This window comes from Lemur catta, chromosome 7, assembly GCF_020740605.2.
Source record: "Lemur catta isolate mLemCat1 chromosome 7, mLemCat1.pri, whole genome shotgun sequence".
NCBI lineage: Eukaryota > Metazoa > Chordata > Mammalia > Primates > Lemuridae > Lemur > Lemur catta.
This window is the reverse complement of record NC_059134.1, coordinates 10207634-10234026: the sequence shown is the minus strand read 5'-3', so window position 1 is coordinate 10234026 and position 26393 is coordinate 10207634. Positions and strand designations below refer to the sequence as shown.

Sequence of the window (26393 nt, the reverse complement as noted above, 5' to 3'; positions counted from 1 at the left end):
GATTATTTTTTTGATAAGCCCTGGATTCGATTTGCTAGGATTTTATTGAGAATTTTTGCATCTATATTCATAAGGGATATTGGTCTGTAGTTTTCTTTTTTTGTTGCATCCTTTCCTGGTTTTGGTATTAAAATTATGTTCGCTTGGTAGAATGTGTTGGGAAGAATTCCATCCTTCTCGATATTGGAGAAGAGTTTATGTAGGATGGGCACCAGTTCTTCTTTGTAGGTATGGTAAAATTCAGGTGTGAACCCATCTGGTCCAGGGCTTTTCTTTTTGGGAAGGTTTTTTATTGCTGTTTCGATTTCAGATCTAGATATTGGTCTATTCAGGAATTCTATTTCTTCCTGGTTGAGCCTGGGAAGGCTGTGTGTTTCTAAAAATTTGTCCATTTCCTCCTCATTTTCCAATTTGTGTGCATAAAGATTTTTATAAAATTCATAGATGATGTCACATGTCTCTGTGGCATTGGTCGTGATTTCTCCTTTCATGTTCCTGATGGAGGTTATTAGAGTTTTTTCTTTTCTGCTCTTGGTTAGCCTAGCCAGAGGTGTGTGAATCTTGTTTATGTTTTCAAAGAACCAACTTCTTGTTTTATCAATCTCCCTTATGGTTTGTTTATTGTCCTTTTCATTCATTTCTGATTTGATCTTAATAATTTCTCGCCTTCTGCTGAGTTTGGAATCGGTCTGTTCTTCCTTCTCCAGCTCTTTGAGTCTATTCATTAGATTGTCTATTTATAAGTTTTCTGTCTTTCTGACATAGGCATTTATGGAAATAAATTTTCCTCTCAGGACTGCTTTAGCTGTGTCCCACAGATTTTGATAAGTTGTGTCTCCATTGTCATTTAATTCAAAGAATCTTTTGATTTCCATCTTGATTTCTTCATTTATAAAATAATCGTTCAGGAGAAGGTTGTTTAGCTTCCATGCCTTTGAGTAGGAATGAGAATTTCTGTTAGGGTTCATTATTACTTTTATTCCGCTGTGATCTGAGAAGATGCATGGTATAATTTCTATTTTTTTTAATTTTTTAAGACATGGTTTATGTCCTAGGATATGGTCAATCTTGGAGAATGTCCCATGGGCTGATGAGAAGAAAGTATAGTCAGTGGATTTTGGGTAGAATGTCCTGTAGATGTCAGTCGGGCCCATTTGTTCTAGCATTCTATTTAAGTACATTATTTTTTTGTTTATTTTTTGTTTGGAGGACCTGTCCTGTACTGTCAGCGGTGTGTTAAAGTCTCCGACTATCAACGTGCTGTTATCTATCATTTTGTTCAAATCAAGTAGGGTTTGCTTTATGAATCTGGGTGCACCTAAGTTGGGTGCGTATATATTAAGTATAGTTATGTCTTCTTGTTGAATTGTACCCTTCACCAGTATATAGTAACAATCTTTGTCTTTCATTACTTTTATTGATTTAAAAACTAAGTTATCGGAGATTAAAACCGCCACGCCAGCTTTCTTTTGGCTTCCATTTGCTTGAAATATCGATTTCCACCCTTTTATTTTCAGTCTAAATGTATCCTTGCAGGTTAGATGAGTTTCCTGAAGAAAGCAGATACTTGGCTTGTATTTTTTTAACCATTGGGCCAGTCTATGTCTCTTGAGTGGGGAATTCAACCCATTCACATTTAATGAGAGAATTGATAAGTGAGACTGATTTCTGTTCCTCATGTTGGGTTGAATTTCATTATTCTGTTTTCTCACTTGAGCCATTGTGATAACTGGGTTTTTTTCTTCTCTTGACTAGTTTTATATTCGTGGGTCTTTCTTTTGCTGGTCCATGTGTAGCCCTGTTTTGAGTACTTCTTGGAGAGCTGGTCTTGTCTTGGTGAATTCTCTGAGTTTTTGTTCATCTGAGAATGTCTTAATTTCACCTTCATATAGAAAGCTGAGCTTAGCTGGGTATAAGATTCTAGGCTGGCATTATTTTGTTTCAGAAGAGTGAGAATGGGGCCCCAGTCTCTTCTTGCTTGTAAGGTTTCAGTTGAGAAATCTGGCGTAATTTGGATGGATTTTCCTTTTTATGTAACTTGCTTCTTTCTTTCTCCTAACAGCTCATAGAATGTCCTCTTTAGTGGAAATTTTGGTCAGTCTGATAACTGCATGATGTTGTGTCTTCCTATTTGGTATGAATCTCCCAGGGGTTCTTTGAGCTTCTTGAACCTGTATATCTAGAGTTTTGGCAAGGCCTGGGAAATTTTCCTCAATTATGTCTTCAAATAGCTTATCCAACCCTTGTTTATTGTCTTCTTCACCCTCAGGAATGCCAATAACTCTCACGTTAGGCTTCTTCACATAATCCCACATCTCTTGTAGACTCTGGTCTTTACTCTTATTTCTTTGCTCCATCTCTGTGACTGACTTATTTAATTGGAAAGTGTTATCTTCAATTTCTGAGATTCTTTCTTCTGTTTGATCTACCCTGCTCTTGAGACTTTCCACTGTGTTTTGTAGCTCCCTGAATAAATTCTTCATTTCCATGAGTTCAGTTTGATTTTTCTTCAATATTTCGATTTCTTTAGTAAATTTTTCTTCCAAGTCCTGGATCTTTTTTGTGGTAGCTTTGTGTTGGTTATCCATTTTTTTCTTGCATAATATTCAGCTTATTTATGATCCACGATTGAAATTCTTCCTGTGACATATTGCTATTTTGAGTTTGGTTTGTGTCAATTGGTGGAGAACTAGTAATCTTCTTTGATGGCAAGGTTTCAGCTTGATTCTTTATACTCCCAGAGTTCTTTTGCTGAGGTCTTCCCATCTGGATCAATCTTTAGGTCCCTTCTTTCAGCTAGCTTTAGGCTGGACAGAGGCACGCCATCCGTGGATCTTGGGCTGTGCAGTAGCCCAGCTAAGCTGCCTCCTCTGTCGCTAGGGGGAGCCCTTTGCATGTTGTTCAGGATGTTGCTACCTCCGCTGGGGGGCTGCTCCTGTTGGGTCCAGCCCCAGAGAATTAATTTGGCCCGAAACTGGTTTGAGAGTCCTGTTACTGGGCTGATTTAATTGCAGATGGAAAGTGACTTTTTCCTTGCCTCTTCCTCTCCCGAGGTGGTTTCTGCCTCTCTCTGCAGGAAAGACCATGGCTAGGGGGAGGGGGGATGCCCACATCCACCCAGTGCAGCGGCTACTGCAGCTCCCAGGGGCCACGGTCCGCCCGCCCCAATGTCCGCAAGGTCCACGCGCCACTCCCTGGCGACCAGGGAAGCACTCAGTGTTCACGCAAAAGCGGAGCTCCTAGTGGGGTCCACTGACTAGGGGATGGAGCCTCCCAGTTCCCAGTCCCTCCGCAGCGGCTAAACTGTGGACCCCGACAACGGTGGCTGCCCGCCTGCTAGTCGCTGGTGCTGGGGGTGAATGTTCAGGGTCTGGCAGGGGCCGGAGAAGCTGGGATTGAGGGAGCCCAGCCGCCCGCATAAAGGAGACAGTTCGGCGTCCCCCAGGTGTCTTTTGCTGCAGCCCAGTGCGAGCCCTCTCCTGCAGGTTGCAGTCCGCCCACAGGGCTCCGGGGTCCGAAATGCCCCCCACTATTGTCTCCTCTCCACAGAGCCCTGCGTCTCCCATGATGATTCTGCTCCGGCTTCAGGCAGATCCCTGATTGAGTGGGAGTGGAGGTCAGTGGGGAAACAGGCCACTTTCCTGTGGGGCTGAACCCCCCTCACTCGCTGGTGAGGCGGGTACAGCCGTCCCACGCTCCCCTCTCGATTGTCCGTCCCGCACTCTCCAGATTTTCATGATCTGATTTCCTGTTCACCTCAGTCTTTTCTTGCTCTCCGTGTCCCACGCTGATTCTCCATGGATTCACACCTCTGTTCTTGTGGGGGTGCGATCCTCTAGCATTGTGGCAGGCTGAGATCCATGCCTTCCTCTCCAGGAGCACGAATCTAGGAGGTCACCACCACTCCGCCATCTCTCAACTCCTCCAGGTCATGCATTTTTAATATTAACTTGTAACCTATTTTCTAACATCAAGCTGACCTTTGAGAAATCTTGTCAAAACCAAAGTTAAAATGGAATTTTGAAGTTATTATGTTTCCCCTCAGGAAAGAGGTTTTTTGTTATTGTTTTTTGTTTCTTTTCCTTAAGCAAGGGATTTCATAAAAGGATTTAGAGAGGCATCACAAACTCAAATGCCTTCATGGGTCAACCAGGCACAGAAATATACAAAGAGTTCAAAACAGTAGTGTTGTGATTTGGAAAATGCATGTTCTGTGAAAGACTCTAAATTCAAATTTATTTCTTAAAATTTGTATTCCCATAACAAAATACAGCTACTGGAGTACATCTGCTTATACCAAGAAATTTACAGCTCTTTTTCTAGATAGATAGGAGACCATGGCAGACAAATCCAGAGTGATGAAAGAATAGTTTTAGAATGGTTAGAATGAAATTCCCATACCATGACTTTATATCTTGAATTTAAAGTTACACCTCTCCCTCCCTCCCTCTCTCTCTCTCTCTCTCTCTCTCTCTCTCTCTCTCTATATATATATATATATATATATATATATATGCATAACCACTTCAATAATAAAGCTTGGTATAAACCCTAAGCTTTTAGTAAAAATATATTATACACAACAGTCACGTGTTAATGGTGCTTTAATATATAAAATAATAAAAGCATGGACTGTTGTATCAGTTCCATCACTTAGTGAGTGCCAAAAATGAGAAAGACCCAACGTGGAGGTATCATTGGAAAATGGGTTCAAATAGGCAAGAGAAAAGCAGGCTTCAGTGAACTGGCTAAAGAGAGGATGTGGGACAAACACCTTTGCCCCAAAACAGCTTCAAGAACGATGGCCCAGCTAGAGAGGAAATATAAGAGCAAAATTCTGCTAATATGCAGGATGGTATTTGACCCATTTTATTTCAGTATTTTAAAAATGCGGTGCCCAAATTATTACCTGCATTGAAGACACACAAGTTACGTTACTATACTAAAGGTAACTAGGAATCATTTTAAAATTTGGAAGGAACTAATTTATGATACAATGTTCTAGGAATTTAGTGTAACTACTGTGCATATTGTGTACACATTACTATAAACTATGCTTTAGTCGTATCTCTAATGCAGATATTTTTCCTAATTTTAAGCTTATTTTATCCCTGAGTTCACAACCTTGTATTTCTAAGCTATTAGATATTTAAAAAATTGTTTTAAACCAAATGTAATTCTGAAATATATATAATATTAATAACATTACATTGTAAATAATGGGTTTTGAGTTATTTAAAGTGCTAAGACTTTCTTTGTATAAAATAATAACTCAATGGTTTTATATACTAGATATTTAATATACAAGGCAAAATTCAAGTTTACTACAGGATCCAAAATGATAAAAACACTTAATCATTAGTGTTTCTTTAAATATTTGTATATTATATTGTACTTGCATTATACCATTTGAAATGAAATGCACTTACTAATTAATTTCCTTTTGACTATTCATCTACTATACTTCATTACCACTATTGGAAACATACATTTGAAGATGTGATAGCTAAAAATTACTTAATCTACACTTGTTGTGAGATTTGTAAGCCACAGAAGAGTTGTTTTCACCCCTAAAATTCTGATTACTTAACACTAAATTTGGGATCTTTTGTTTCTCACTTCTGATTTCTCCTCAATAAGAAACTCACATCCTTCCTAGATGTGGAGTTCAAGTTGAGTGACAGACAATGTTATCCATTGAGTTCTTGTCTAGAGCTACTATGTGTATATTTCTGAAGCAGTGAAAGTAGTCAAGGTACTCACTAAAGGGGAGTCTATCCTGGATCAGTGATTGATACACTAGCTATCAGTACTTCATGAAAATTTTTCTTTCATGTTCATTGCTATGAGTGATTTCTCTGATATAACAAAAACATAAAGATATAAAGGAAGCTGTGAATAGCTAAAGTAAGAGACATAAGGTGAGACAGACAGCCCTTGTCTCATATCCTTAATTACTTACTTAGTACATGCTTCCCTATGGGCTGATACTCAACAACTATAAGCCTTAGTCACCTAATATGTAAAATAGATATACTATCATTTATTCTGCAGAAGAGTTGAGAGGATTACAAGTAAGACATGGGAATTTCCTAGACGTTCAATTAAAGTAATCAGAGCAGTCTTTGAGTGGACAGGAACTAGGGAGTACTAATGCCCACTCTTATACCATGAAGCAAAAATTAAGATAGTTCTATCTGATATTTATTTACATTCCCCATATTTCTGGGATTTCAGGTTCTTTGACTGCTAACATAGATGAGGAACAAGTAAGGAACTGGGATACCTGGGTGAAAGGACTTGAATTTTGTTTTGTAGTTTGTGTAGTGAGACAGTAAATACCTAAGTCAAGTTTTCTTCTTCTTTCCTCATAAAATTGCAGAGGAGAATGGTGGCAGGAAACCATTCCTCAGTGACTGAGTTCATCCTGGCTGGGCTAACAGAGAAACCAGAGCTCCAGCTGCCCCTCTTCCTCCTCTTCCTGGGAATCTACATAGCCACAGTGGTGGGGAACCTGGGCATGATCACACTGATTGGGCTCAGTGCTCGCCTGCACACCCCCATGTACTATTTCCTCAACAGTCTGTCCTTCATTGATCTCTGCCATTCTTCTGTTGTTACCCCCAAAATGCTGACAAATTTTTTGTCAGAGAGGAACATCATCTCCTACCCAGCATGCATGACTCAGCTTTACTTCTTCCTTGTTTTTGTTATATCAGAATGCCATATGTTGGCTGCAATGGCATATGATCGCTATGTTGCCATCTGCAATCCACTGCTTTATAATGTCATCATGTCTTATCAGGTCTGTTCCTGGATAGTAGTTGGAGTTTATTTCATGGGCTTGGTTGGTGCCACAGCTCATACAGTCTGCATGCTAAGAGTGCTTTTCTGTAAGACTGATACTATTAACCACTACTTCTGTGACCTTTTCCCACTACTGGAGCTCTCCTGTTCTAGTACTTTTATCAATGAAGCAGTAGTTCTATGCTTCAGTGCATTCAATATCCTCTTTCCCAGCCTGGCAATCCTTGCCTCCTACATCTTCATCATTGCCAGCATCCTCCGCATTCGCTCCACTGAAGGCAGGTCCAAAGCCTTCAGCACGTGCAGCTCCCACATCTCGGCTGTTGCTGTCTTCTTTGGATCTGCAGCATTCATGTACCTGCAACCATCATCTGTCAGCTCCATGGATCAAGGGAAAGTGTCTTCTGTGTTTTACAGTATTGTGGTGCCCATGCTGAATCCCCTCATCTATAGCCTGAGGAATAAAGATGTCAAAGTAGCCCTAAATAAGTTCCTTGAAAAAAAGATATTTTCTGTAAAACAGTGTATTTTCCTTTAGCAAAAATTTATAACTTCTGGAGAAGATTTGGAAAGAAAACCGTGCAGAGATAGCAAAGCATGTCCACAAGTAATGACATTGCTGCTAGTGCTTGATATTTGGAAGAAAGGTGCCAAGAGTAGAACTAGATTCATAGGATCAGGAACATGGGGGCAGCACCATTTCTGGGACACCCAAAAGTCCATCTACCCCAGAGTAACCTGTATGACCTCTAAATATTTTTTTTTTAAATCTTCGAAGGCCTCCATGTATGTAATCACACTTTGTATGTATGGAATATGGCATTTTCTAGAGATGTCTTATTTGTCTTAATTCAGGGAATAAATACATGTCATCAGTATCCTTTGATATTTTCAATACTCTGTGTATCTGGCCTTTTCTACTAAGTGTATAAGCAAACATTTGTGAATGAGATATCCAAAATAAATAATTTTAACCACTTAGAATACACAAAATTCAATCCCAAATTCCTACTAAGTGCATAGAACTACATTAAGGAATATGGAGCCATATGATGGGTAATAAGACAGTTCCTACCTAGAAGGAGACACTAGTGGAAGAAATGGAAATTAATAAACAGGACTGAATACAGAATGTGTATTTTTACATATGTTTATGCAACATCCTTTGTTCCACACTTTGAGGACTTTGCTACCACCTCGATTTTCCTGAAAATCCTATACTTATTCTCCCTTATCCCAAAGGTGGGTGGATAACACTTTTCCACCTCCATTATAGAATCTCAGATGTAGAATTGACTTTCTTTTACTAGCATGATCATATGGGTTATTTATTCACTTGGAAAAGTTAAAATTGGAAAATTGTTTTCTGACTAATGACAAGTACCCCTCTTATCCCCAAAATCACTATATATTCTGGGGAAAAAACTGATATTTTTTAAGGGGGGAAGGAGACTTTTAACCAGTTAATTTCTTCTTCTCCCCTTCACCAAATTAAACTCCTACTGATGCTCTTGAGAACAAAAACCAAAAGTCTGGTTTGTCCTCTTGGGAGGTGGTCATTCCCATGAATAAGTCTTAGTAGCTATTGGTGGAATCTATCCATTCATTGGTCAGCTCCCACATCTTCTCTTGCTGGTAGTAGGAATATATAGATTTTTTTCTCATTTCTCCCTAGAATAGCTCCTAAGATTCTTGGAGACTAGATATTTCAGTATTATTTTATACCAACTTTTAGATAACAGGGCATGGTTGTGTTCTTTGATGCCTCTGAGCTTGAAAGCCTTCAAAAAAGCTGTATTTTTTGTTGTTGCTGCGATTGCCTTAGGGGTTTTCTTCATAAGTTCTTTGCCTAGACCAATGTCTGTAAGAGTCTTTCCTTCATTTTCTTCTAGAATTCTAATTGTTTCCCATTTAAGGTTTAAATCTGTTATCCACCGTGATTTGATTTTTGTGAGAGGTGAAATCTGTGGGTCCTGTTTCAGTCTTCTACATGTGGCTATCCAGTTTTCCCAGCACCATTTATTGAATAGGGACTCTTGTCCCCAGAGTATGTTTTTGTCTATTTTGTCAAAGATTAGATGGCTATATGAGGATGGTTTTATATTTGGGTTTTCTGTTCTGTTCCACTGGTCTGTGTCCCTGCCCTTGTGCCAATACCAAGCAGTTTTAAGAACCACAGCTTTGTAGTATAGTTTGAAGTCTGGCAAATCAATACCTCCCATTTTGTTTTTATTGCTTAAGATTGCTTTTGCTATACGGGGTCTTCTCTGATTCCATACAAAGTGTATAATTATTTTTTCTAAATCTGTGAAAAATGATGTTGGTATTTTAATAGGAATTGCATTGAATCTATAGATTACTTTGGGTAGTATAGACATTTTAATGATGTTAATTCTTCCAATCCATGAGCATGGTATGGATTTCCACTTATTTACGTGTTCTGCAATTTCCTTCCTTAGCGTTTCATAGTTCTCTTTATAGAGGTCCTTTACCTCTTTAGTTAAATATATTCCTAGATATTTTATTTTCTTTGTTGCTATTTTGAAAGGTATTGAGTCCTTAATTTGGTTCTCCGATTGAATGGTATTGGCATATATGAATGCCTCTGATTTGTGTGTATTGACTTTGTAACCTGAGACATTACTGAATTCGTTAATTAATTCCAGGAGTCTCTTGGTTGAGTCCTTGGGGTTTTCCAGATACAACATCATGTCATCAGCGAAGAGTGAGAGTTTGATCTCTTCTGTCCCTATTTGGACACCTTTGATTCTGCTCTCTTGTCTGATAGCTCTCGCAAGGACTTCCAATACTATGTTGAAAAGTAATGGGGACAGTGGGCAGCCTTGTCTGGTTCCAGTTCTGAGTGGGAATGCTTTCAGTTTTTCCCCATTCAGTATGATGTTGGCTGTGGGTTTGTCATATATGGCTTGTATTATTTTTAGGTAGGTCCCATTTATGCCTATGTTGTTAAGTGTTTTTATCATAAAAGGGTGTTGAATTTTGTCAAATGCTTTTTCTGCATCTATTGAAAGGATCATATGGTCTTTATTTTTGCTTCTATTTAGGTGGTTAATTACATTTATAGATTTTCGTATGTTGAACCACCCCTGCATCTCTGGGATGAAGCCTACTTGGTCATGATGAATTATTTTTTTAATCAGCACTTGGATACGATTTGCTAGGATTTTATTGAGAATTTTTGCATCTACGTTCATGAGAGAAATTGGTCTGTAGTTTTCTTTTTTTGTTGCATCCTTTCCTGGTTTTGGTATTAATGTTATATTGGCTTGGTAGAATGTGTTGGGGAGAATTCCATCCTTCTCAATATTGAAGAATAGTTTATGTAGGATGGGCACCAGTTCATCTTTGTATGTATGGTAAAATTCAGGTGTGAACCCATCTGGACCAGGGCTTTTCTTTTTGGGAAGGTTTTTTATTGCTGTTTCAATTTCAGTTGTTGATATTGGTCTATTCAGGAATTCTAAACCTGTACCTGAATGTTTATAGCAGCACAATTTACAATCGCAAAGATGTGGAAACAACCCAAGTGCCCATCGATCCACGAATGGATTAGTAAACTGTGGTATATGTATACCATGGAGTACTACTCAGCTATAAGAAATAACGATGATACGACATCTCTTTGGTTCTCCTGGAGAGAGCTGGAACCCATTATACTAAGTGAAGTATCCAAAGAATGGAAAAACAAGCATCACATGTACTCACCAGAAAACTGGTTTCCCTGATCATCACCTAAATGTACATCAGGGAAGGATACCAATTGGATATCAGACTGGGATGGGGGGTGGGGGGAGGGGATGGGTGTATGCCTACATGATGAGTGCGTTGCACACCCTCTGGGGAATGGTCATGCTTGAAGGTGCAGGCCCGGGGAGGTGGGGGGGGGAGGGGATGGAGGTATGACTACATGATGAGTGCCAGGCGCACTGTCTGGAGAATGAGAATGGACGCGCTTGGGACTCTGACTCGGGGGGATGGGTGGGACATGGAAAATGTATATAACCTAAACTTATGTACCCCCATGATGAGCTGAAATTAAAAAAAAAAATGTTATAAAAAAAAAAAGCTGTATTAAGGAAATAAGCATGGACATATCCAAATAACATCATGTTCTTCACTGTTTATTCTATTACATCATAGGACTACTTAGTTTGCTTTAGTCCAGCATGAGAATTTACACTTGGTTAAATTCCATCTGTAAAATCATCTATCTTATTTAACAAGCACAAAACAGTAATTGCTTTGTCATCGGCTTCAAATACGTGGCATGAGCACCTCAATGTGATGTCTCCTTCATCTCACCATAAAATTAAAACTTGCAATGAGAGGAGGTTACTCCCCTTTTTGAAAACTACAGGAGACTTCCTTCTTGACTTTCTATGTACTGATCAGTCCTTACCATAATACGCCATCATTTTATCCTACAAAAATATCTATATGTATGTGTACCTATAATATATGTGTATATGATACGTATATGTGTGTATGCTTATGTGTAAGCATGTGTATGCTTATGTGTCATAAACCAATACCCATATGTATTGCTTAGATACAAGGTTTATGTGTATGTGTGTTTTACTTTTATTACTGTAGGCACTAAACAAACAACATCTAATTTTTCTCATCCTGATAGATGATAGATAGAAATGACTATTTATTATGTTTTTCTGTTTCCAAGCATTTATTTATGTATTAAAACTATTAAAAAGAGTTCAGAAGGATAAAAATATATGAACCATCTCTACAGATTCTGAGAACTGGTGGAAGATATGCTATTAAATTATTAGGATAGATATCCTACAGATTACAAAATGGAGATGGAATACTACCACAAGAAAACAAGAGAAAGACCTTGAACATGATGACTTATTACAAATGGGAGAAACATAGAAATACATACGACTTATCAAGTGCTATTACAAAAGAATACATGTAATCAAATAGTGTAACAATTGAAAAGAACATGAAAAGTAAATATATTCTATCACTAGGCACTATGATAAACTTGGATAATGTTCTCAGATTTCATTTTTCTGATACAATTATACATTAATTTACAAAAGGAAACAGTTCCTCATGTACAATTTGAATTTTCAGAAACAATGAGCATGTCACAAAAGCAGAATTTAGACAGAATCATGTTTACCTTCTGCGTTAGCTATGATTAGGCTTCACTGTGCATCACACAGCACAGACACATGCACACATGCACATACACACATACACCATGGTGCCTTAAACTAGATTATGGTTCAGGTGTGGTACAGTGACTCATTATAGACATAAGCTTCTTTCACATAGTTGCTCTATGGATTAAAACATGAACTACTCATCTTTGAGCTCCAATAATGGCTGCAGATCCACCCTTCACTCAGCAACCAGACACAAATATATGGAAAGAGGAAAGAATGTCCTCTAATTTGAAGAGCACTGCCTGGAAGCGATAAACCTCATGTCCCCATATATCCTCTTGGTAAGGATTTACTCACACAGACAAACCCCACTGCAAGAAGGATTGAGAAATGCCACAGTTGTCTTTATAACCATGTGCTGAACTAAAATTCAGGACATTTATTATTGAGGAGAAAAAGGATAATAAATATTAGGAATAGCTAACAGTTTCTTCCACACTTTCCAATATTTGTAGTCAGTCATAGATGATTCCATGTTGCCATTGCTAATGTTTAATATTTGGGTTTAGCACTGTATTTAAGAATAGTGGTGATTAGAATATAACAAAATGTATAATGCCTAAATAAAATATATTAATATTTTGATAACTATAAAAATCTCCTAGAAAGCTGTATGTGGTTTCTAGGTGAAGTAGTTCCTCTCTCTCAACAATTCTGGGTTCACAGCATAAGAAAAGAAATAACCAAGACCGGAGTAGAACTAAATGAAATTAGTAATAAAAGAACTGTACACAGGATCAATAAAACAAAAAGTTGGTTCTTTGAAAAGATAAACAAAACTGATATGCCTCTTGCGAGATTAAGTGGAAGCAGAAAAGAAAGGACACTAATAAGCTCAATCAGAAATGAAAAAGGAGAAATTACAACTGATACCACAGAAATACAAAACATAACCTTGGAATACTACAAAAACCTCTATGCACATGAACTTGAAAACGTGGAGGAAATGCAAAAATTCTTAGAAACACACAGCCCCTCCAGGCTCAAGCAGGAAGATATAGAATTCTTAAACAGAACAATATCAAGTAACGAACTTGAAGCAATAATAAAAAACCTTCAAAAAAAAAACTCCTGAAAGACTGGATGGCTTCACGCCTGAATTCTACCAGACTTACAAAGAAGAACTGGTGTCTATCCTGCAGAACTTATTCCACAACATCAAGAAGGAAGGAATACTTCCCAACACATTTTATGAATGTAACATCACTCTACTACCAAAGCCAGGAAAGGACTCAACAAAAAAAAAAAGAAAATTTTTATTTATGTGTTGAATTGCATTTATAGATTTGCTTATGTTGAACCAAACTTGCATCTCTGGGATAAAACCCATATGACTCCCTCAGTAGAGGCAGAAAAGCAGTTGACAAATTCAGCACACTTTTATAATAAAATATCTTAACAAAATAGGTACAGATGGGACATTCCTTAAAATTGTTAAGGCCATATATGATAAACCACAGCCAACATCATACTGAACAAGGAAAAACTGAAAATATTTCTGCTTACAACTGGAACCAGATAAGGCTCCCCACTATCTTCACTGCTATTCAACATAGTGCTGGAAGTCCTTCCCAGAGCAATCAGACAAGAGGGGAGTTAAGGGTGTCCAAATGGGGGCAGAAGAGGTCAAATTCTCACTCTTTGCTGACTATATGATATTATATATAGAAAATTCCAAGGGTTCAACCAAGAGACTCCTGGAATTGATAAATGAATTCAGTAAAGTCTCAGGATACAAAATCAATGCACACAAATCAGTGGCATTCATATATGCCCATAACAGCCAAGCCAAAAATCAAACCAAACACTCAATACCTTTCATAATAGCATTAAAGAAAATTAAATACTTAGGAATATATTTAATGAAGGAGATGAAAGACCTATATAGGGAGAACTACGAAACACTGAGAAAAGAAACTGCAGAAGATATAAACAGATGGAAAACCCTACCATCCTCATGAATTGGTAGAATCAAAGTTGTTAAAATGTCCATGCTACCTAAAGTGAGCTACAGAGTTAATGCAGTCCCTATCGAAATACCACCATCATTCTTTATAGATCTAGAAAAAATAATTCTATGCTTCATATGGAACCAGCAAAGACCTCCTCTAGCCAAAGCAATATTAAGAAAAAAGAACAAATTGGGAGGCATCAGTCTACCAGACTTCAAGCTTTACTACTAGGCTATAGTAACCAAAACAGCATGGTATTGACACAAGAACAGAGATATACACCTTTGAAACAGGACTGAGAACCGAGATATAAAACCATCCTCACATTGTCATCTAATCTTCAACAAAGCAGACAAAAACATACATTGGGGAAAAGAATCTCTATTCAATAAATTGTGCTGGGAAACCTGGATAACCACATGGAGAAGATTGAAACTGGAGCCCCACCTCTGACCTCTCACAAAAATCAGCTCATGGTGGTTAACAGACTTATACCTAAGGCATGCAACCTTAAGAATTCTGTAAGAGAAAGTTGGGGAGACTCTTTTAGACATTTGCCGAGGCAAAAAGTTTATGAAGAAGACCCCAAAGCAACCACAGCAGCAACAAAAATAAATAAATGGGACCCGATCAAATTAAAAAGCTTCTGCACAGCCAAGGAAATTATCATCAGACCGAATAGATAGTCTACTAATGGGAGAAAATATTTGCATGCTACACATCTGATAAAGGGCTGATAACAAGAATCTATATAGAGCTTAAGAAGATTAACAAGAAAAAATCAAACAACTCCATCAAAAAGCAGGCAAAGGACACGAACAGAAACTTTTCAAAAGAAGACAGAATAATGGCCAGCAAACATATAAAAAAGTGCTCAACATCTCCAATCATTAGGGAAATGGAAATCAAAACCACAATGAGATATCACCTAACTCCACTGAGAATGGCTTTTATCAAAAATTCCCCAAACAACAAATGCTGGTGTGGATGTGGAGAGACTGGAACACTCATACACTGCTGGTGGGACTACAAATTAGTACAACCCCTGTGGAAACTAATTTGGAGATATCTCAAAGAGCTAAAAATAGAAATATTATTTGATCCCACAATCCCACTACAAGGCATCTACCCAAAGAAAAAAAAAGACATTCTATAATAAATATATTTGCACTCAAATGTTTATGGCAGCACAATTCACAACTGCAAAGATGTGGAAACAACCCAAGTGCCCATCAATACATGAGTGGATTAATAAAACGAGGTATATGTATATCATGGAATACTACTCAGCTACAAAAAACAATGGTGAAACTAGCACCTCTTACATTATGCTGGATAGAGCTTGAGTTCATCCTTCGAAGTGAGGTATAAGAAGAATGGATCCACATGTATTCGCCATGAAATTGGTACTAAGTGATCAACACTAAGGTGCTCACATGGTAGTAATATTTATTGGGTGCCAGTTAGGTGGTGGTGGAGGTGGGTAAACTCACAACTAACTAATTGGTGCGGAGCACACTGTATGGGGGAAGGGCACACTTGTAGCCCTGGCCTGGGCGAGGCAAAGGCATTGTATGTGACCACAATATTTGCACGCCCATACTATTCTGAAATAAATTAAACTAAAAAAAGAAAATACAGTCATTTCCTTCTGAGAGGAGCTCAACGGACCTCTTTTCTCTTGCTCAGATCCATCGCGGAATGGAGGCGGTGAGGAGGGAGCGGGCAGCTGAGGAAGGCACCCGGACCAGGACGCGGTGGCGGCGTTGGCAGCGGTGGCGAAGCAGGAGCGCCTCAGCCCGGAAGCCGCCTGCGGCCCGGGCGGTCCCGACTTCTCTGGCGGTAACTCGTCCCCGCTGGCAGGCCAGCCGGGCCGCCCCGGCCACCGCGGACACCCAGCCCGAGGAGTTACCGGTCCCCAGCCAAAAAGACAAACAAGTTGTCAGGGAGACGAAGCGAATCTCCTTGGAGTAAGAGAAGCCGAGGTCCCCCCACCCAACAGTCAGAGGGAAGCAGGAACTGGAGGCTCGTCCCGGAGAGGCCGTGAGGCTAGGCAGGACCGGGGACCGTCAGGACAGGAACACAGCAGAGCGAGCAACGGCGACCGAGACACACGCCGGGCTGTTCCCACCAAAGGGGAACCTCCAAGGAGAGGCCTGGCGGTGGGCAGGTTCAGGGACCCATTCGAGACATTTAGAAGCTACAGGCTCAAGAAGAAGAGAGGGAGTTTTATAATGCCAGACACGGGGAGCATCGCCAGAAGGACGAAGTTAGTGGCAGTGGTAATGAGGCTCAGGAGTTGGTCCTCGGCCTGGTGGCAACAACAAAGGAAAAGAGGTGCCCGCTAAAGACAAAACAAGCTTTGAACCTTCTGGGGCACTTCTGAGGACACCAACACTTTCCGGGGTGTAGTCATTAAATACCGTGAGCCCCGAGAAGCACGTATCCCCCCAAACGGTGGCATGTCTACCCACTTGAAAATGATGAGGCGCTTCCAATAAGGTACATACATGGACACGGTGCGCACCTGGGTCGACTGCGCCGCGTTGCAGGCGTTCCAGTTGATCGTCCATCCTGTGCAAAGCAGCAGGCCGTCTTTCAGTACCGGCTTGCGGAATGTACTCGTGCTGACGGCACAGTCGAAGAGTGAAACCCTACATCATGGACCTTGGCTCGGGCAATGGAACCTTCTTAAACAACAAACGTAGTGAGCCACAGAAGTACTATGAACTTAAAGAAAAGGACGTACTCAAGTTTGGGTTCAGTAGCAGAGAATACTTCCTGCTCCATGAGTCGTCAGACACTTCTGAAACAGACAGGAAAGAAGATGAGGATATGAGGAGGAGGAGGAAGTGTGACAGCTAGCAAACAAAGAACCTAAATTATTGAGACACCTTTTCCTTCTTGGAAGGCTTTGACTCAGCACTGTGGGGCTCTCTGTAATGCCTCTAACTGCCTTGAGTCTTTCCTCTGTTGCTCACCAGCTTATGTTACAATTTATGAACACTGACTTATGTTTCCTTGAACTGTTTTCTGGGGCACGTCAGCCACGTGCCTGGGGGCATTTGTTTTCAGAACAGTCTCACCAATTATAGCACATCCCTGTTTTAACATAAGTGTTGGTGCTTTCAAAACTACTGCCTAGGAAACTGTAAACCCTTGGTTAAGGCGGAATTGTGACTTGTTCTCTTTGTACAGTTAATTTTATTTATATAGTTGTTAAGCTTTGTGGACCAGGTGTTTTTGTTTTGGGGGCAAACCCCTGAGCAGAGAATCTTACTAAGCTTTGGTTATCACCGAAACAGTCTCCACTATATGTCAAAGCTTTGACCTGGTTGAGCTCTTGAGTCATTAAGTTGATTTTGCACTTAGTTTTTTGGGGTTGGAATTTACTACAGCCAATAAACATTATTGACTGTTTAACTTAAACAGATGCTTTATAGCACCTGCTTAAGCCTACAGACTGTACAGAAGGATCATGGTGACTACCACTGGGTGCTGATTTAACGTCACAGAAGAGTGAAATGGCTTGTGGATCTGTTCTCCACGAGAGAATTCCTGATTTCTCCATGGAGCATGTACATAACAATTTTGATCATATTAACTGTTCTTCAATTTTATGTTTTTACTCAAATGTTATCTCCCTTTTTCTTTGAGAAATACACTGTCACTTATATGGCAGGATCCTTATGTTATTCTAACAACAGGTGTATATAACTAAAGGAAGTTGTTTTGTTTACATATTTCTAAACATTTCATCTTTAAAAAAAATCGTTCAGAGGTTGTATTTACCTTCCCAAGGCTGGAAAGTAGGGGAATTCCCCAGTTTCCTAATTTTCCATCAGAGGAATATGTGTAAGTAGAAAAGTATTGACTACTGACATATAGTATGTATGTATGTACATATATAAATTGTGTGTTAAAAAGCTGATACTGATTTTCATATGACAATGTTAGGCAAAGTCCTCCCTGCATTTGAAGAGAAGGAGGTCATTTATATGTATGTTTGGGATAGAAAATAAAATTTGTAAGTATAAAAAAAAGAAAATACCGGCCAATATGCCTTATGAATATAGATGCAAGAATTCTCAATAAAATCCTACCAAATCGAATTCAGCTGCTCATCAAAAAAATAATCAATCATGATCTATTGGACTTTATCCCAGAGATGTAGGGATGGTTCAACACATGCAAATCAAAACCACAATGAGACATCAGTTAACTATAGTGAGTATGGCTTGTATCAAAAAGTTCTAAGACAGCAAATGTTGGCATGGATGCAGAGAGTTAGAAACACTCATACACTGCTGGTGGCGCTGCAAACTACTACAACTTCTATGGAAAGTAGTATGGAGATACCTCAAAGAGCCACAAGTAGAACTACCATTTGATCCAGCAATCCCACTACAGGGCATCCATCCAAAAGAAAAAAAGACATTCTACAATAAAGACATCTGTACTCAAATGTTTACGGAAGCACAATTCACAATTGCAAAGATGTGGAAACAACCCAAGTGCCCATCAATACATGAATGGATTTATAAAATGTGGTATATGTATATCATGGAGTACTACTCAGCCACAAGAAACAATGGTGAAGTAGCACCTCTTGTATTATCCTGGATGGACTTGGAGCCCATTCTACTAAGTGAAGTATGACAAGAATGGGAAAACAAGCACCACATGTACATCAAATTGGCATTGATTGATCAACACTTATATGCACATATGGTAGTAACAGATATCAGGTGTCAGGCAGGTAGGAGGTGGAAGGAAAGGGTGGGTATGCTCACACCTAATGGGTGCAGTGCACACTGTCTGGGGGATGGGCACACTTGTAGCTCTGACTCGGGTAGTGCAAAGGCAATATATGTAACCTAAATGTTTATATCCTCGTAATATTATGAAATTTAAAAATAAATAATTAATTAAAAATTGCAATTCTGGGTTTATGCCTATGGCCTTGTGTTTATTCATCCTGCTTTCCCATCCTAAAATAGCTTCTTAACTCAATCATGCCTTTCCAAATTTACACACCTTTCAATGACGAACACAAGTGTTTCATTTCAATGCATTTCTCACTACTCCAGGTTATAATCAGGCACACTTCTGGTTCTTCACATATGCTATAGAATTATGATGTCTTCTTTGGTAATTCTTATTGTTAATGAACACTTATGGGAATTATATCTATTGCAATTGTCAAATTCTTGAGAACAAAAGATTGTGATTTGATGGTATCATATTTCTTATTCTAATGTTTGATGATTATTGATGAGCCACATTTTTCACAGTTTATGAATTATTCTGTTACTAAGTTTTCACCCTTTTAACAATATATAAAAATAATTAAAAAATAAATAAACCTGAACATATAATAATTTAAAGCATTTCAAAGTAAATTAAGAAAATATATTTCATTTATCTCAAAAATGATATAACATTTAATGAATAGTGAATAAAGCATAAAATATAATTTTACTTCCAAATAGTTTACCCTTTATGAAGTACAAAAATAATCTCTACGACACATAATTTTCATTGTTCCTCAACATTTCTCTTTTGTTTTCAGAAGAGATAAGGTCATCCTCTTTCTTTTTAGGCTTGTTAAGAACTCCTCATGGATCTTTGGCAATATCTACCAAATTCAGTCTTTGGATGAATTCGGCCCCCAAGTTAAAATATTTCAAGCATTACTGTTTTATGAATATATGGGGACTGTCTGGAAAGTATCCAGCCATTGTTAATACTATTTTTTATCTTACATGACTGGATGCTTTCCAGACATCCCTCATATCATAATGTCTAAATACAGTTAGTAAAGGCAAATGAAAATAAAAACTTTCAAATCTTAGACATTGGTTGCTCTTCCTGATTTTTTATTTTTCTCCTTGTGACAAATCACTTTAGACAATTCCTTTAGTATATGTCTTAAAAATTTCCTGAGATTTTGAATTTTTAAAAGTCCTGTCATTAAACACACTAGGGCTGTAACATTGTCTCTCACATTCTTGTTTGTAATCTATAACCTACAAAAACAATGAAACACACCTATGTGACAATATTAAACACTTGAGAATCAATGGGGTAAAAGGGAAATTCTAATTGTTTCTTTTCCCAAGGGTTGATACTTGTGGGATAAAATTCAAGTGGGAGGTCATTATCCTTACTTGTTCTTAATCAGACTGTTAGTATCTATACCCAGCACATAAAATCATCATATTAACCAACATTTGCCAAGGGCTGAATGGCCTTGGGTATCAGCTTCATCAGAGATCAGGATCAATGACTCAAAATAATTGGCAAGAAGACTTTTGGGCTAGGACCTCCTCACATTATCAGAACCATTTTTCCCTCCAGATAAATGAGAAGAAAATGTGCGGCACCGAGCTCTCTGGGAAGAAGGAAGGGTATGTCTGAATCCTAGTTTTTGAACTTTAAAATCTTGGCGTCTTCTATTCTAGTCTCTCTCCCAGTGCAAAGGGAGATGCACATGGCTATTTATCTGTCTCTACCTGTTCTCATTCTAATATTCATACTCCCTGATAAGCACAGGTTTTCTTGTCATCTCTCTGTCTCCTGCAGTATAAAATTATGGCAAACACTTCTTTGTTTACTCATTTCAGCTCAGGGATTCTGAGGGCTTTGTTCAGTTATTTTGAATTGAAGTATTCACTTATCTCTAAACTTCTTTCAGCAGTTTTACTGAAAACGTATTTATTGAGACTTATTTTATGCAAGGTGCTGTGCCAAGAACTATACTGAATTTACAGTCTAGTATAGAAGAAAAACCAGTAAATAATTTATAATAATTAATACAGAATTAAGAAAGTGCCACATATAAGCAAAACAAACATATTCATGAGCACAGAGAAAATGGTGTTATTAACTAGGGCTGCACTATTAAGGCCCTTATCTAAAGAGTCTTAACTGTTAAATAGGATTTCATAGATGTGATTGAAGACAAGAAGTAAAGGAACATGATGAGTTAAAACTGAGAGCCTATCAAACGTCTTTTTATGGAAGAGACAAATCATGTAACACTTGAACATCTAGATATAAACGTCATGCACCATATATATTTTTACTGCATTAGCTAAATATCCTCGGGTATTTCAGGCATTTTTCAAATGACAAGATAACTATTAATAAATCATTTTTTTAATTATCCAGTTTTTGTATATGCCACATAAAATACTGTACCCCAGACTGAAAACACTGATCCAACTGCTGCTTGAATGTTAAGACAACAAATTTCCCTTTTCTTGAATCTAATTTTTTTTTTACAAATGCAAACTAACGTCTTTTTTTGAAAAAGCATCTCACACTATTGGCTAGTATTGAATTTAGGCTAAAATTTCTAATCACATTTTGCATGTGCTCCACTAATCCACATGTCCATTATCTTTAAATTCCATAGAGAGCGCATGCAAAATACATGATTATAGAAAGTGAACAGTATAGAAAATGTCTAGCGTTTCTCTTCCAAAAGCCTTCTCATTTTTTGAGAATATGAGTAGTTCTCTGACTTCCACCAATTAAACCATGAAGTACAATTAACAAAGACCAATCATAGTCCTCTGCTCCCCTGGATAGAGCGGTGTAATACATGACCTAAATTTAGGTCATTATATTACTCCTTTGGGATTATTCAAATTAAAACAAGGGAAGCCAGACCCCTCACTTTTGGAAAAGCTGTTGAGATCTAAGGATGCAGCTTGCCAGGCAGCTATGTTCCTGCTGTGAGGGATAGCAGACCCACAGAGCAGCAATTTCAGGCAGAAAGATACAGGTCATTGCCACGTTCTCTAGCTGGTTTTAGTTGGAATTCTAGTAAAGAAAATAACTTAGACTAATTTAAATACTTTTAAAGACTTATGACTTCTATGTTAATAAATTTTAGAAAGCATTTTCTTCTCTTCCTTATTCTGAGAAAAATGAAAATTTAATCATTATGCCATTTGAAATGCATGATATTTATACATTCTACAGAATATGGGAGGAAGAAGAGGAGCCCTCAGAAATAACATTAGTAAACTTCCTTCTAACTGAGGTAGAAAATCCAAAAGTTGATGTGTTCTCTTGATAGGTCATGAACTATTTTAATTTCAAGGTCCTTGATGTCTATAATTCCTCCTTGGGTCAACCAGGATCATCAGTTGTCTCAGAGTAGCAGGAGAGGCTCAGGAGACCCCTACATCATGTATCTCCTCTGATGAGGGATAAAATATCTCATGAGCTCCTCAGAATTTCTCTCTCTCTCTCTCTCACACACACACACAAACCAAACACACGAACATACAAATACACTCATGACAACACATTCTTTTTTTCTTTTCAACTTAGTACCTGGAGACAGAATAATGGACCTTGGAAACCATTCCTCAGTGACTGAGTTCATCCTGGCTGGGCTCTCAGAGCAGCCAGAGCTCCAGCTGCCCCTCTTCCTCCTCCTCCTGGGAATCTACATGGCCACAGTGGTGGGGAACCTGGGCATGATCACACTGATTGGGCTCAGTGCTCACCTGCACACCCCCATGTACTATTTCCTCAGCAGTCTGTCCTTCATTGATCTCTGCCATTCCACTGTCATTACCCCCAAAATGCTGGTGAACTTTGTGACAGAGAAGAACATCATCTATTCTGAATGCATAACTCAGCTCTATTTCTTCCTTGTTTTTGCCATTGCAGAGTGTCACATGTTGGCTGCAATGGCATATGACCGCTATGTTGCCATCTGTAGACCCTTGCTTTACAATGTCATCATGTCTTATCACCTCTGCTTCTGGCTCATAATGGGAGTTTATATTTTGGGTATCATTGGATCAACAATTCATACAAGCTTTATGTTGAGACTCTCTTTGTGCAAGACCAATGTGATTAACCATTATTTCTGTGATCTCTTTCCACTCTTGGAGCTGTCCTGCTCCAGCACCTACATCAGTGAATTACTGGTTCTGATCCTGAGTGCATTTAACATCCTGACTCCCGTCTTAACCATCTTTGCCTCCTACATCTTCATCATTGCCAGCACCCTCCGCATTCGCTCCACTGAGGGCAGGTGCAAAGCCTTCCGCACTTGCAGCTCCCACATCTCCGCTGTTGCTGTCTTCTTTGGATCTGCAGCATTCATGTACCTTCAGCCGTCATCAGTCAGCTCCATGGACCAAGGGAAAGTCTCCTCTGTGTTTTATACTACTGTCGTGCCCATGCTGAACCCCCTGATTTACAGCCTGAGAAATAAGGATGTCAAATTTGCCCTGAAGAAAATTCTGGACAGGAAATTGTGCTCATGAATAGGATTTAATGTCATGTTGTCACATAAAAACAGACCTTTGGTCTGATTGGATATGTAATTTTTTAGGTACAATGTTTAAATTTTTGGAAGTTCCGTGATGCTTTCCTATGTAACAGATCTCAAAAATTCCCCTCTACAGGGGATGGGATCAGCCTCTCCTAAGCCAATGGGACTAGGTATGGGTGAGAGATGATTCCCTAAAAGAAAACCAAGGTGTTCTTAGCACAATAATAGGGCGCTGGTGCTGGACATGCAAGAACACAGATGTCCTCTCCCTCACGAGCTGTTATTAGGATTACAGAAACTCGTGTGCCAAGTGCTCAGCACAGTGCTTCTGTCTGGCAGACGCTCCTCTCCTTTCTTCCCTCCTCTGGAAAATAGGAATTGTGGCTCACCAAATCCAAGCCAACTGCTTCCTTGCTCATGAGGGGAAGCTGAGGAAGGCCTAGAGAGGGGAAGGGACTTGTCCAAAGTGCCACAGACCACATCCTCTGACTCTGAAACAAGATCCCAGTTAATGTCTTTGTGGATAACTTCAAATCCCCTACTAAGCAAGGGAGTTATCTTTATACTTGCACAGAGTAGAAGGGAAAATGCAAAGCCTTTAAGACCCAGGGGAAATGTGTGCCACTATTTTGGGCTCCCAGGCTGTGCAACAGGCTGTGGACTGGCAGATCTGGGCAAAGTGCCCAGTCCAGATCCCCACACACCACATCATAAAGTCAGCCATCTCCTCTGGGGACTGGGCACTCGGGGTGCAGAGAGATCCAATCTTTTCCAGTGTAGGCAAGATGGCTCTTCTCTTATTTCCTGCTCACTCTGTAAGAGTAGAAGTGTATCCTTCAGGACCAAAGTTGGTCAAGTGACCTGTTTTGATGTTTAGAGTCATCAAAACAGAGCCTTTCAACTTGGCTCTAACTCAGTTCCAAAATTCCTGGCCTTGGGCAGTTAGTCTGACTTCTCCACTCCACTCTGCATGCTGTGAAACTTATCTATTTAAAGGAAGGTGAACAAGAATGGCAATCTAGAGCTGGAATGACAAGACCTGCCCCCCTCCACCCACCCTTAAGTAAAGTGTTTGGTGTTCACACTGCTGGTGCAAGTGTAAATGGATATTACCTGCCTGGAGGGCAATTTGGAACCAAATGTTGAGAACTTAAAAAATGTACAGTTCTACTATTTCATATCTTAGGAATTTTTCCTGGGAAAATAACCATGGATATCACTAAAATATGCATAAAGATGTTCATCGCAGGATTGTGTATAGTAGGAAAAGATTGAAAATAATCCGAATGTCTAACTATAGGGGATTGGTTAAATAAACTATGGTATATTGAAAAAAAATTTCCTTCTAGTCCACTTCTTTTGAAACTATATTGCAGTAACTATGGAGAAACACTAAGAATAAAATCAAATGACTCCTCAGGTTCAAAGGAGCGCTGGCTTTACTTTTTAATAATAATAATACAAACAATAACAAGAGCAACAATGATAATGATGACGATGATGATGGCGTGTGCTAGGTCCCTTCTAGGCATTTTATGCACCTTACTTCCAACCAGGCCTGAGACCAGGGTGAGCCAAGTAAAGCATCTTGGGGACAGGATTTAAGGGAGACAGGGGGCCAAAAAACTCAATCATCAAAACAAATAACATTTTAATGCAGTGCTCGGAAAAAAAAATCAAAATGAGTCCCCCCAAATCTTCCACGAAGACGACTTATTTAAAAATCAACATTTTAAATCTAGGCAGGATCTGACTCTGCCTGTGTACTCGCCTCCTCTCTGCCTCCCCTGTCCCTGCCCTCCTTCCAGGACTCCCCACAACAGCTCTCCCCACAACAGCTCAACAGCTCAACAAGGTGGGGACTACCCATTCCCATTTGTTTTGTTTTGTTTTTAGGAGAAGGAGCCGAGGCTCTGAGACGTTCCGACGACCTGCGCAAGGTCACCCGGCTGGGGGAGGAGGAGACAGCCGGATTGCGGCAGCCCACCCTGCTCGGCCCGACTCCGGCCCAGGAGGGCCCCCGGGGAGGGGAGGAGTCCCGCGGGTACCTCTGGCTTTTGAACTCCTTCAAGATCTCCAGGAAGCCGCTGTAGGTGGCGGGATCGCCGCCAAAGCGGATCTTCACCTGGTCCAGGTAGGTGAGGGCGTCCTCCACCCGTGAGGAGGCGGAGGGTCCCGGCGGGCCAGGGGTCGCGGGAGGAGCGGACGGCAGGGGCAGCTGGGGTCCCTGGCGGGGAGGGGACGGGCCGGGCCTGCGGAAGGCCGAGGTGAGTGGTGGGGGGTCCGCGGCAGCGCGGAGGGGAGGCCGAGGCGGGGCCGGGGCCCGGGTGAGGGGCGCCCGCCCACTGGGTCAGAGGACCGGATCCCTGCGGGAGGGCGGGGATGCCACCCACGTGCACCGGCAGCTTCTTGTGGCCCGCGGAGCCCGAGCGACCCTAGCGGGCGCCGCTCAATCCCCGGCCCGTGGGGCCGCCGCCGCCAGCGTGCGCCATGTTGGAAGTCAGAGCTGCGACCCGACCCGCCCCCGCCCGAGGGCCGACCGCGCACGCGCATGGCCCGCCCCCGTGGGTGGGTCCCGGTGACGTCAGAGAACAGGGCGGGGCTCTTAGAAGGACGCCTTAGAGCCTCGACTGGAATCCTAACTGGTGATTGATGTAGCAAGGGGGTGGTGGGCAAACCCAAACCTGCCGCCTGCTTGTGTCCCGCCCCTCAAGCTCAGAGTGATTTTTACAAGTTTACATGGTTGGGGGAAAAATCCAAAGAAGAATATTTTGTGACGTGTGAAAATTCTATGAAATTTGCATTTCAGTGTTCCTAAATAAAGTTTTATTGGCACGCAGACACGCCCATTCGTTTACCTGGCTGCTCTTGCTCTAAGGAGGCAGAGTGAGTAGCTGTGAAAGATCCAAAGACCTGCAGAGCCCGATGTGTTTGCCATCTGGCCTTTTATGGGGTATGTTTATGCATCTCTGTTTTGAGGAGTTAATATGACAATGGGAGTGTGTACACACGGCACCCTAATACAGGCCCCTGCGCAGTGACTTTTTGCTAAATGGCCTTTGACTTAGTCCCACTCCTCCTAGCTCTACTTCCCAGCTTTGACACCATTACTTCCCA

General features: G+C 40.2%; 2 protein-coding genes and 1 pseudogene across 2 annotated transcripts; all 3 read left to right on the top strand.

Moving 5' to 3' along the window:
* The first annotated feature begins 6385 nt into the window (after positions 1-6385).
* LOC123641154 (putative olfactory receptor 8G3) lies at positions 6386-7345 on the top strand. Its single transcript, XM_045555666.1, has one exon. It carries the CDS (start codon positions 6389-6391, stop codon positions 7343-7345), a length of 957 nt encoding a protein of 318 aa, XP_045411622.1. The 5' UTR covers positions 6386-6388.
* Positions 7346-15673: 8328 nt separating this feature from the next.
* On the top strand, positions 15674-16830 carry LOC123641153 (annotated as a pseudogene).
* A 5476-nt stretch (positions 16831-22306) lies between these two features.
* On the top strand, positions 22307-23268 carry LOC123641152 (putative olfactory receptor 8G3). Its single transcript, XM_045555664.1, has one exon. The coding sequence runs from the start codon at positions 22336-22338 to the stop codon at positions 23266-23268; it is 933 nt and encodes a 310-aa protein (XP_045411620.1). The 5' UTR covers positions 22307-22335.
* Positions 23269-26393: the final 3125 nt, after the last annotated feature.

Bases quoted from the DNA above. Each gene is read 5' to 3' on its own strand.
- LOC123641154 (XM_045555666.1), top strand. From the start codon at position 6,389: ATGGTGGCAGGAAACCATTCCTCAGTGACTGAGTTCATCCTGGCTGGG.
- LOC123641152 (XM_045555664.1), top strand. From the start codon at position 22,336: ATGGACCTTGGAAACCATTCCTCAGTGACTGAGTTCATCCTGGCTGGG.